The sequence below is a fragment of the Arachis ipaensis genome, chromosome B08, assembly GCF_000816755.2.
Source record: "Arachis ipaensis cultivar K30076 chromosome B08, Araip1.1, whole genome shotgun sequence".
In the NCBI taxonomy this organism is placed as follows: domain Eukaryota; kingdom Viridiplantae; phylum Streptophyta; class Magnoliopsida; order Fabales; family Fabaceae; genus Arachis; species Arachis ipaensis.
The window spans coordinates 116,793,678-116,806,856 of record NC_029792.2 but is presented as its reverse complement, the minus strand read 5'-3'; the positions used below and the strand labels follow the sequence as shown (position 1 = coordinate 116,806,856).

At 36.0% G+C, this 13,179-nt stretch overlaps 1 protein-coding gene across 3 annotated transcripts; it reads right to left on the bottom strand.

Moving 5' to 3' along the window:
* LOC107613187 (putative amidohydrolase YtcJ) lies at nucleotides 576-11,819 on the bottom strand. 3 transcript variants are annotated; one of them, XR_001613962.2, is made up of 18 exons: nucleotides 11,613-11,815; nucleotides 11,138-11,205; nucleotides 10,870-11,009; nucleotides 10,623-10,783; nucleotides 9,731-9,832; nucleotides 9,291-9,363; nucleotides 8,694-8,800; nucleotides 8,487-8,610; nucleotides 6,113-6,307; nucleotides 5,332-5,417; nucleotides 3,546-3,653; nucleotides 3,244-3,339; nucleotides 3,059-3,157; nucleotides 2,602-2,676; nucleotides 1,797-1,928; nucleotides 1,577-1,692; nucleotides 773-1,049; nucleotides 576-736 (listed from the first exon to the last, which is right to left on the bottom strand). XR_001613962.2 is itself a non-coding variant. In XM_016315068.2 (17 exons), the coding sequence occupies exons 3-17, from the start codon at nucleotides 10,946-10,948 to the stop codon at nucleotides 875-877; spliced, it is 1,728 nt and encodes a 575-aa protein (XP_016170554.1). In that variant the 5' UTR covers nucleotides 10,949-11,009; nucleotides 11,138-11,205; nucleotides 11,613-11,815; the 3' UTR covers nucleotides 576-874. The 3 variants fall into 3 exon arrangements, 2 of the variants coding, with proteins under 2 accessions (XP_016170554.1, XP_020965446.1); XM_016315068.2 differs by having other exon boundaries at nucleotides 576-1,049; XM_021109787.1 differs by lacking the exons at nucleotides 1,577-1,692; nucleotides 1,797-1,928 and having other exon boundaries at nucleotides 576-1,049; nucleotides 3,045-3,157; nucleotides 11,613-11,819.

Here is a 13,179-nt window from a genome sequence, read left to right as displayed (position 1 = left end):
AGCATCTCTTTTGACTACTTTAAAGTAAAGATCGGTCAAATTATTCCATTTCTATATCCAAATGAAAAAGTGCTTCATGAAAATTGTGGACCCATGAAACACATATGAACCAAAATCCTTTAGCTTCCACGCACCAGTAGTCGAAATACTCCAACAAAATAGTCAATCAATGACGATAACAAGGAAAAACACCAAAAACAAACAAAAACCCCGAAAAAGAAAAACGAGATTCTCTAGTGAACAACTATAATCAAACACGACCTAAATCAAACTTGTAATTGAGTATTTGGGGAAAAAGTAGTAAAGATCAATCAGGAAGAAGGATATGCAGGAGAAGAAGCTCACCGAAATGCACTTTGCCAAAATGCATAAGCAGGAAAGACAAATAAGTTTTGTTTTAGTTCAGTGGTGAAGATGTAGCGCGAAGACAAACATGGTAGCGGGCGTGACGAGAGAATTGCGACTAAGTGGAGATGGTTTGGCGCATGTGACTCAGGAGTATAGGAAGGGAGGAGCGCAGCGTATGAGTGAGAGTGAGATTGTTTTTCCAGTTTTTAAATTTTTGTATTTGTATACGTATAAAAATACAATGGCTGATTTTATAGTTGATTTTGGTGTACGCCTAGTATTAGTCGTATAAAAGAAATATAGAAAAACTCACATGACAAGAACAAATATGAAATAATTAATACACCAATATGGAATTAAAATAATGTTCACATTCTCATGCGTATGTATTAATCTTCCTAAAAAAATAAAAAATAAGATGACTGTATTTAAAACCTTTCAGAGGACTGGCGCTACAACACTTCTTTCCTTCTGCACATCTGATGCAAATTTGATTGTAAAACTTGAAATAGATTATGGAATACCTTCAAGGATATGCTCTCACACCGGAAATATATGTCGCGGCAATAGATGCAGATGCACTTTCAGCAAACTCTTCCCAGGAATGAGTGGTTAGTATGACAAAATCTGCAAGTTTCCCTGGAGATAAGGATCCCAGATCATTGTCAAGGAAGCTTGCCCGAGCAGCGGAAATGGTATACCTGTAAGGATGACAGAGATTTAGAATCATGCATGACTAGGAAGAAGCAAATAGAAATGCTGAGGAAGCATAAAAAGAAGTATCAATAAGAAACTGGTATGAAAATATTTGTCATCGTTATCTGTTGTAGATTTTAACCTCCTCACGAATCATGATTTCAGCCAGCTCTTTAGTAATATATTTGTTCATCTCAGACCACTAATGTTCAACAAGTTTCATAAGACATTCACATCATATAGCACCACTCAAAAGAAAATCATGTTACACGATGTTGAAAATGCATTATGAGCATAGGATAAAAACACCTTTGAAAAGTAAGTTAAAAGATTACAATTAGCATTACAATCATCAAAAAGTATCATATGAAGAAGTAGCAAGAATGTAACATGCAATCATCATCTAGAAAACAGAAATCATGGCTTCATGCATCAATGTGCCAGATTGAAGTACGAATATGATTAGTACTAATGAACTGAATATGCAGTGGTTTTATTCAAATTTCAAACAAAAGATCTTTATCCTGCTTACGCCTTTATCGCATCATCTAATGAAATGCACTCTGATGGAATCCATGCATTTTCCCATGTAGGAGGCTGTCTTCTCATTGCTGTCTTTATACCACTTAAGGGATTTATCTCTGCCACCTGTAAAACAGACACAAAATGTGAAAACATAACTTTTAACTAATTCTGTTGGGAAGCATGAAAATTTGCATAGTGACAAGTACTAATATATGTTACAAACTTACAGGCCAGTCAGAACCAAATGCCACTAATGCATTGTTTTCTAAGAGTGACCGAAATAAATAAGATCCATTGTCAGCCCTATCTTTGCCAAGCTTTTTCCTGGCAGTGTCCGCATCATTCAGCAAGTGATCTGGCTGTTGATGATTGGTAACGAGAAAGCGGTCACAAATCTTTTGAAGGACAATGTTTATACTTTCAAGGCATAAAACAAATGAACAGGGAATCATACATACCAAAAGGGTGCATATTAGGTTACTTTTCATGCCAGTCAAGAATCAGCCAAATTGAAAGTAAAAAAACAAAGGCAGTTTTGGGGAACATGGTAGTGGAGAGAAAGGTCTCATCCCAGTACTGATTTCTAGGATTTTCAAACAAGTTATTAATGTAAAATTTGGAAAAGCTACTTTATCAATGCAATAGAATAAGATTAGTGGCCGCTAGAATCCAATCCCTGTAAAGCTGTAGCAAATGCATCTTTGAGTACCAAAATGCACTAGTAGTGGTAGGTTTGGAAAACACATCTCAAGATTCAAAAGGTACTCTGATATGGTATTATATAATATAAACAATATCTAGTTTCAGCATAGTAAGATGGAACTGTATTTGCAATAAAAAGAACAAGATTAAATGATATATGAAATAATACATCATCATAAAAGACAAAAAGATGAGAGGTGACAGATTTAGAACATATTTAGCAAACGCTGATTTAAACTGCACACTTCAGCTACTCAAGTGACGGTTATATCATCATATTAAGAGGGCAAAGACAAAACGGATAGTGAAAACATAACAATCATAGAAAACCTGCATAGAAGCAATAACCCATTGTTTGCCAAATCGGTGTGGAGTTCCCATAGCCAGATGCTGAGCATGCTCAATCTGCAACCAGAGTTTCAGTAACTTGATTTAATTCACAAAGATTATATTAGAACTCTATCCCTATAGCAGAAGTAATAGGGTAAGCTAAGAAGTCTCAGATTGGCTTAGAACATTAGGAACAGCAGTAACTAGCTTCTGCCAGCTAGGATGAAAGCTGTACTAGCTGTCACTAACTTAACAGTGCAAAGTCTAAATTACCCTTTGAGTAGCTTCCCCCACAAACTACCTATCTCTTGTATATAAACTGAAAACTCACTCAATTGAGATTTGAGAAGCCATAATACACATTTCAGAAAACTTCTCCTCTTCTCTCTCTCTACTCTCTATTTTCAGTTTCCTATTAAGAAGCTTCCGTAGATTTAACTTACAGTAACCATATTACCCTAAATCTTCGATCTCTCGGTCCATTTGTAGAGGCAACTGAGCCATATGTGTCCAAGATCAGGTCATTTGCTTTGTCCCCTATAGCATGGATTGCAATCTGAAAGATACAAACAGCGAGGCAACTAGCTGGTAACTAAAACTTGATTTGATATCAGTGTTCATACTAAAAGAAGAACAAATCACCTGCAGACCAGATAAATCTGACTCCAAAGCCATGTTGAAAAGAGCTTCGGACTCTATAAGTTGTTGGCCATAATTGTTTGGATCGTCAACATACGGCTACGAAATAAAATACCAGAGTAAATCCCATGAAGACTACATGATTACATGACCATGGTTAAACATGGGGATAAAATTATGTCTACCAAAAGATAGGTGTCCCCTTGTCAACACTCTTCCACCAAGATCAAGTGAAAATATAATACAGAATATTAACAATGTAGGATTTTAAATAAATAACAGAAAGTTTGAATGTTTGGTCTTGCCTCATAAAACAATGCACTATTGGAACCCAATGAGCCATCAGCAAAAGCTTTGACACCACCAATGTACACCCATTCGCTCAAGGCATAACCCATCTTGTTGATCACATCCTGAGCAGGAAAGTGTTAGAACTATAATTCCAAAATAGAATGTGAAGAAAGATTAGTGCACTATCCCTTATGCAATGGCAAATCACTAAGAACCCTAGAAATCAATACAAATCTTTGCATAGGCTTTGCATCTACAGCCAGGGGAAATTCTATTCCGCAAACCATATAATCCTTTTCTTAGGAAGAATTTCATTAAGATGAGAAGAATAATACAAGATAGAGGATAGAGTTCCTCTACACAGAAGCAAAACAAACAAAACATTTATCTATAAAGCATCGGTTTACAATTTCACAATATGTCTAAGAGGGAAAGTCCTTTATAGCTCATGAGCTTTACACAAATAGATGCCAGGTGTCATCATATCCCACAAAACCTGCTTGTCTATCACTATAGAATGTTCTAAACCCCTTCCCTTCCTAGAGTCCGCCCTAATATAACCCTTAGCTGTGACATCAAAGCCAAACAACCTTTCAACTAACTTTCCCTTGATACCACATATAGTTAAGTCCTGTTGTAAGCTCTTTAAGTCCACATCCCTATAAGACCTTCTATTAAGTACCTAAGGAAAGTGAGAAACCACACCTTAAAAGCTAGCTATTAAGGAAAAAAAAACTACTCTCCTTAAATACAACAAACACCATACTACTCAATGTGGGACTTTAGACAACCCATAATACCAAGTCCCTAACAATACACCACCGGTAGAGAGCCAATGTTCATGATGGCTTCCCTCTATTGACGTAGACCCAGCAGTAGCCACTCAACTATCAGTACTCAGTATTCACCTTAATCCTGCCTCTGATAACATTGTTAAGTACCCATGGAAATTGAAAAACTACACCTTAAAAGCTGCTTTTAAGGGAGAACCACTTTCTTTAAATACAACATCAAACATCCCAGATTACTCGATGTAGGACATTGGACACCCCATAATACCCAAGTCCCTCAGACCTTTCCACACATACTTGTCTCAGTTAAAGGGTCCTAACACTCAACCAAAAGAAACAGGTCCTAACGCTAACTTAAAAGTCACGTCGTGTCCTCAAGATGACCAACGTAAACAGCCTGAACAGCATGGTTAAAGGCCCAAGAACCATCGTAGGGAGGAAGATGAAGCCCCAAATATACTAACAATTCTGCTGCCCAAAGACTCATCCATCACAGCAGTCTTTTAGAGTCTCATCAGTTAAAGGCCTGGACAGCCTGATGTCTTTAAGGTATATTCAACAAGCTCCAAGACATGAGATGGGATGTTTGTTTTAGTGCCTTAACTATCTATTGTACCTCTGTGGGGATAACTTATCCTCTTCTGTATATTCTCTTCTTTTCTAATAAAATTTCTTTTTCTATCAAATAAATTGACACCCCCACACACATTGTAATTAGAACTGAAAATGGCTCCCAAATGGATTTGATGGGATTATCTTGTCCTGTAAAATCTTATATATATATATATATATGATGAGGGACAAATTTGTTAATCTAAAATCTTGGTAGGACTACTTTGTCGCTTGTGTGCTTTTGTCAAGAACGAGATTGGAGGTTTATTATGTACACAAAACTACCGAGAAATCGAGACATATAAACACGAATGAGAGTCAGCACTAAGAATTTAGGCAGAGCAGGACAATACTGAACCTTTTATTAAAATAACCATAAGTGAAGAAGAGCTCTTACCACTAAACGTGACCATGTCTCCATTGGAAAAAATAAACACACTCTAACTTTCATTTTTGACATAGAATTAGCCCATTGATAAACATCTGTAAAGATTGAAAAAATAAAAACTAAGAAACAACAAACAACAAAACATCATAGCAAAAGAATAAGACTTTGATCATAATTAGATATATGTGAACATCAGGAGAAAACATCGACAATTCAACAGGCATTGTTATTGGCTTTAGGATTGTGCCACACAACAAAATATTTCCCATCTACTTTTTTATACAACGGAAAGTATAATTTAGATTAAGTTAAGGTATTACAAAAATGAAATCATACAATGGAAAATAATGTAAATCCTCAACATTCGTGGTTGTCACTTCATTGATTAATATTGTATTCAATTTCAATGCATTGATTGTGATTCTACAACTATATCTTGGAATTCAGTACAAAAGGCACTGTTTGCCTAATCAGTTCTTTGAAAACTTAAGCAGTGGTCCAATTAAGAAATCTTAGAAGAATTGTGAATTGCTCAAGTGGGCAACAGTTAGCACTATGATGTTTATATATAGAAAAGAAAAGAAAAGAAAAGAATATGTATAGCAAGGAAACAGTAAATATCACAATTCCCAACAGGCACAACAGTTTCCATTATGGCTATGTTGTCATTCAGATGACACAAATAAATAAAAACAAAATGACATTATAAAATAACACTAAGAAATATGATAAGTAATTGCATCTTATTAACTGTAATTGAATGTCAAAGACTCAAACTATCCAAGTTAACCTGTAAAATCCTCCCAAGAAAGATTTGCTGAAGTCCCTGAATAATATCTTCCCATATCAACAACTGTTGTCACACCCCTTTCCAGGGCAAGATTGCTTGCTCTAAGCAGTGCCTCCCTCCTATTATCTACTGAATCCTCTGGAATCTGCGACATAACAAGTGACATTGCAGATTCGATCAGCAATCCAGTAGGTTCTGCATGACAAGTTGTCAACAGGCCAATACAATAATTAGCAACACTGCACAAAGTTAGCCAATACAGAAGAATAATGAATCTTGAAATGAAATTGGCATTTGGCATTTTAAATTGGTGGAATAAATTCATAAACTGGTAGATTACAATAACCAAAACATTAGGCTACGTTTGGAAGGGAGACTAAGACTGAGAGACTAAGACTGGAAGACAGAGACCGAGAGACAGGACTGAATAGCCAAATTCAGAAGAATGAAAAAGCAACAGAATAGCCAAATATGGTGTGGTAGAATGAGCAATTGCATCATAGTTTTTTATTCTGAACAACGGCTCATGACAGAGAGCCCAAAATCCGCCATAGGTCTTGGTAGCAAGGTCTCGCATGTAAAGAAAGAGAGAACAAGAGGAACAGAAATGAAGTCTCAAAAAAAAGGGGAGGGAAGAATTCGAAAAGGAAAACCAACCAAAAGTAGTGGAGGAGGAGGAGGGCCAACGGGCGACAGCGCGCAACGGCGATGCTGTCGGTCGTTCTTCGAGCAGCAAAGAGGGGCGAAGAACAACAAAGAAGGAAGAGATTTTCTGGGTTACTAAAGTTGTGTGAGGCTAAAATCGGGAATTTGAAAAGTTGAATGAGGGTATTTTCGAAAAGAAATATTATTAAAGTTTCAGTCCACGTTCCCAGAAATTTCAATCCCCGTGTCTCCACTTTCTGGAGGTACTGAAGAGACTGAAATTGTGTCCCGAAACTAAAATTTTAGTTCCAGTGTTTGCTTACCAAACACAATACTCAATCTCAGTCCCCTAGTCTCAGTCCCAAGAAACAAACGCAACCATAGTCTGCGGAAGAAACAAAAAGGAGAGTGAGAACCAGGTAAGGGAGCTTCTGCTCAAAATGAGTTGCATCGGTACAGGTACAATACCTATTTCAGATACAAATACAGATACCGGGGTATGAAAATTTTTCAAATAGCAGCGTACAGGTATGGGAGGAAATATTTTATAAAATTGTAAAATAAGAAATAGGGTAAAATATATTTTTTGTCTCTAACGTTTGTAATTTTCTTCAAAAATACTTCTAACGTTTAATTACATTGAATTTTGTCCCTAACGTTTTTTATTTATGTCAAAATTACCCGTGGACGTTAATTTCATATAGAACTTTAGGGACAAAATTGAAAACTTCTAAGGATAATTTTGACATAAATAAAAGACGTTAAGGACAAAATTGAATTAATCGAAAACGTTAGGGACAAAATTGAATGAAATTAAACGTTTAAAAAAAATCGCAAACATTGGGGACACGAAGTATTCTTTACCCTAATAAATAAAAGAGTAATTAAATTATAAAATTAGCATAACATAAATAATATTTGAATAAGAATATTTCTATAAATATAACATTCGGAAGAATATCATACTAATTTGTTCTATAACTTAAATAGAATAGTTCAACTATAAGATTTGTTGTTTTACGAAGGAGAATAAATTCTATATTGATTAAGAAGCATTCACAACTATCCCACAAGTGGAGTGGCAACCATTTAGAAGTACCCATACAACATAATAGACAGCAAAGGTTGACCAGAAACAGTAACAGGGCGCTTTTCAAAAGCCAACTCTCCCAAGATTAAGTTGTTAGGTGAACTTTCATGTATGATTTTATATTTAACATGCATTTTGACCCAAGTCCTTTGGGTTTCAAATGCGAATAATAATAATAATGCCAGGTCAAACCTACATATTGCTAAATTTCAATTTTAAATCAGTTAGCAAGGATCAAACTATTAACCACTTGAATATAAGCCTCCAACATCATGTCAAATAGAAAAACTCCCATATATTAAGCTATTTAGTGGAGGCTTTCAAATGACTTTACCAAACAATGCTCAGTTAACCTAAAAATAGTAATAAGACTCTCAATATTACATACAAATATCATCTTAAAAATGCACAATATATAACTTTCTAAGTTATTTCCTTTTGTGATTGACAGTGCAGCAATGAAACTTGGTTAATTAAAGAGTAGGACATGCAAACAGGGGTAATCCCCTATTACTTGTAGAAAGACCAATTTGTAATCATATAATCTTTAGATAATCACTGCAGAAGGTTAAAAACATTGAATCTAAAAGAATGATCAGAATTCCAAATCTGTCTAATAGAAAGATAACAAACCATTACCTCCATCTGGAGTCCTCTTTATAGTCCCTTCACTCGGATCAGCTGTTAAGTTTGTCACGCCGCACAACATTAGTGCCACTGAGTTAGCCAAGCCCATGTGACCATCTGTTCTTGATAGCCATACCTGATTGTATAATTCAAATAACATACATCATTATGAAAGAAGATATCCAAATACTAAGGAACATCGGAAACATTAAGGCTCACGGGATTGTAAGGAGTGAAATCGTCAATCCAAGATGCAGCTGGCAGATCTCCTCCCCATAAATCATTGTTCCATCCTCCACCCAAAATCCAAGAACCTCGTTTTGTACCTAAAGTTAAAAGTGAACAAAATGAGTACATATCATACCCGATTATTCAGAATGCTTGATAATTTCCCACTTTGTGAACATAAGTTTCTGACAGATTCAACAAGATATTCCATTGTTGTTAGCAAAGTGAAAGAAAAATTAAAACCTTTTCTGAAAGGCAACTAGTAATGTTTATGCTAAGAAAAGTAACCCACCAGTTGGACAGACAGAAAGTGAGAATCAGATCTCTAACATAGTTAGGGGTTAATAAAATGAAAGAGACAATTGATGAAAACATAGGTATCATTCATTTTTTATTGCATCAACATCATATTTAAATGATATATTTAGCTTCAGAATCACAACCAAATTTGATAAATGCGAAAGAAGTTTAAAATTAAGAACACATTTAAAACGAGAATTGAGTATGATCATCTTCAAGAAAACCATAAGTTTTGCATAAATTTTCTATCCATCAAAACTACGAAATAAGCATAAGCACAAGGCCTACTTTGTACTGCATCTTTGATCCTTCTGATAAACTCATCCTTATTATTCACACCTGTCAGATCCACCTGCATCATCTGCTCTAATAGGACTTTAAAAGGGGGGAACACAACAAAGCATCGTAAAGATATGGGATTTCTAAACATAATTAGTTTCTTACACACAAATGAATTGAGTATCCTAGTCTATGACAAGTCGACAAAATCAATGATATAATATTGATATTCTCACTTCAAAACACCACCTGATACATAAGGTAGCAGTACATACAATTTCTTCAAGAGTCACGCTAGAGGTTGAGAGTATTTCCAGGACTACTAAATATTTTGAACATATATACCATATCATTATTGCCAAAAATAAATAAACAATAAGCAAAGTGAAACACATGAGCACCAGAGAAAAGAATAAAACTTTAATATGGGAGTAAACCATGAACTGAACCTGCAATCCACCAGGTATGAAATGCACATGGGAATCAATAAACCCCGGAACCACAACTTTCCCACCAAGATCCAACACTTCAGTTCCATAGCTGGCCAACTCCTGCATATGTGTGGTGCGATCAAACTCAGTTTGGACTCCAAAACCCACATAGATGAATAACAAAGTCACATTTGTTTTCGTAACTAATGACTAATGGAATGTGGTTGGATTGGTGGTTTGAGTTTCAGTGGAATGAAACGGAAAGGAGCTCAAAGAATGTAATCAGTTTTCATTCATTGCTTGAATTTTATAATGGATATGAAGTGGAGTGGTTAGAAATGGAACAAACGTCATTCCATTTTACCAAAACCCCGTATTTTGCTGCTACCAATATAATGCATTCTTGTTTATCCAAACATTATAACTCCTTTGAACCACATTCCTCCAATCCCTTAATAGAATGAAGTGGATGGTGGAGTAGAGTTAAACAAAACAGAATATCAATTCCATTCCATGGTTTGGATATTCAAGGATAGAGTGAACTAAAGTAAGGTATGAAGAGGATTATAACTACAATGTTTGGATTCAACCCAGGGAGTGTGGTAAGTAAAGCAAAACAGAGGCTTATCCTCCCTTAAACAAATGTCAAGGTATCGGTCCATGACAGCGAGCTATCCCACCATCAAGTTGCTTACAAAACAGCAAGGATTAGTTCCATGCTCATATGCTGGTCATGAAGGAGGGGGTGAAATGTTTGTATTCAACCTCATTGCTCCCAAATTTACCAAAAACCATGTGATGTAATAGGATGGAACTAATGAATTCTATATATTCCATTCATGGCCTTGCATGCATCCGAATAAAAGAAGTTAATTCAAAATTGAAATAAATGGGTAAGTGAAAGAAAAACCTGCACATAGGAATGGTTTCCAACACGGACAACCCTCCCGTTGGCCACTGCCATGGATTCTGCAAACGGGAGAGAATCATCACCTGTATATATCACCCCATTCCTCACAACCAAATCTGCCACTTGCTGAGACGACATTAGTGCCTTCCAACCCAAGAAATCTGGAAGTTTTTCAAAAGCTTATTGAATTGCAATGCAAATGGGAACAAAAAGTGTCAAAAGCAGAGGGAGGTTAGTTATAACTTACGAGTTGGGTGAAGAAAGGAGAAAGAAAGAATGGAGAGGAGAGCTATGGGAATGGAGAGCAGCTTCAGAAAAGAGTTCATTGGGCACTCTTCTGTCCCAATGTAATATCCAGGAGTACTGTAGCAATTTCCTAAAATAGCCCTAAAAAGTTTAACTCAAAAATTACATCTCTTGTACTGAAAAATAAACAATTTCTACTCAAGAATATTATATTACAAACCATCTAAGACAAAAGGAAAACAGAAGGATGTCATTCAATGATGGCTTACTCAGCAAATCATGAAATTCACGTCTTGATGTGCTAATGTTATTCGGAACAGCAGCATCAACGACGTAACTGCAGGAAAAATCAGATTACTAGAGCTAAGTTTCACAAAGTCAACTAACAATTGCATCACTAGCTGAACATGTAATTCGAAACGGAGCAAAACCCTTAAATTTCAGAGAAATTTGAATAACAAGATCCAATTACAAGTGGACTAAGAGGTCTCAGCCGCATCACAATTTTAAATACACACTGCGAAAATTATATCGAACTATAACCAAGTTTTAACAATTCTAGCCTGCAGAACCGCACAACTAATATTTTGAAGGTTAATCAAATCTGCTCAAAATTTCAAGATGGAACACACAATACATATCACTCCTAAAAGACATATGTCATCACAAAACCAATTAACTCCATGAATAAGGATAAAATGAAGTAAAAATCCATAGATAACAAACAACATTGGCGGAACTCACAAAATTTCAAATAACAGACACAGTGAATGAAACGGCAGCACGAAGCTCAACCAGAGGAACGACGTCGAGGAGGGCTAAAGAGTCGTTTCTGGCGGCGCTGACAAACGACAGCGGGAGAGGAAGTGGAAGAGAAATGGGGGAACTATGTTGAGAAGAGGTGAGTTAAAGCATCTCCAATGATCGGAAACTAAATGTCTGTTATAAGTTATAACTAAGTGGTTTGAATATTATCCTGTTAAATTTTATGGTGCTTATAATTTGATCTCTAATTTATTTTTTATAATAAATTTTGAATATTTAATAATTATATATTTTTATATTTTTAAAATTAAATATTAATTTTTAATTTTTTTTTATCTCACCTTAAAATCTTGGATTTGAATCTCATTTTTAATTAAAAAAAATAAAGTTGATGTCGTTTCATCAATACAAAACTTTTTTCTTTTTTTACTTTTTTTTTTACACTTCAATCTGACAATGACTAATTCGTAGCAAATCAGAGTTTAAAGATTTATCACTGCCAACGGGTTATTACATGCACAATACGCTGATAAAAAGATTCATCCATTTTAAATTTTTGGTTAACTACTAATTTAGTTTTTGAAAGATTCTTTTTTTTGGTGACTAAACAAGGAAAGAAACAAAGCAAAAACTATTCTAGATCCGAGCGGATGATTCGTTGGAGATCAACACTAGGCTCAGACCAAATAACATGATTAGAGTTACTCTTGGCACCATATTTAGCCATCCAATCCGCAGCTCTATTTGCTTCTCGGGACACCCATTCAATGTGAACAAGCCAAGGACGAGATAAAAGCTCCTGAATCTTGTGAACCAAATCTGTTACTTCAGAGGGATACCCACTTGTAAGCTCATGCATGATGGGCAGAATGTCAAGGCAATCTGTTTCACATATAATATCCCTCAAACCGCAATCCCAAGCTAAAACCAGCCCCCTCCAAGCAGCAAATAATTCACATCTGATTATAGACCAAGGGAAAATGCTTCCAGAGCAGCCCGAGATCCAATCTCCCTTAGAATCTCTAATAATACACCCAAATCCCGCTAAATTTGAATCCATATACAAGTTTGCATCACAATTAACTTTAAAACTATTGCCTACCGGTGGTTCCCAACACAGGCAATTTCGGAGAGACCTAAAGGCATTGCTTCGATTCCTGTAAACCTGTAAGTCCTTGGCGGTAATTCTGGCCAAGGCAACAACCTTATGGTCTGTCCAAGGGTTGTCAGTGTTGAATATGTCATTGCACCTATGTCTCCATACCCACCAAAGCCCTGCACCAAAGGACGCCTCATTGTTAGCCAAGGCCTTCCGAAACCACTCTTCAAGAGCAGTACCAGCCGTCGAGTCCAGGATACTAGGATCCAACATATACCAGATTGCCTTTGATCGTTCACAGTCTCTAAGGCAATGCTCCAAAGTCTCATGCGCCTTATTACATCTCTTACACATATCTGAAGAAGCTAAATGCCGCTTGAATCGAAAGGTCTCAGTTGGTAGAGCATCATGTAAGCTAAGCCACATAGTAAATTTGAACTTCTCTGG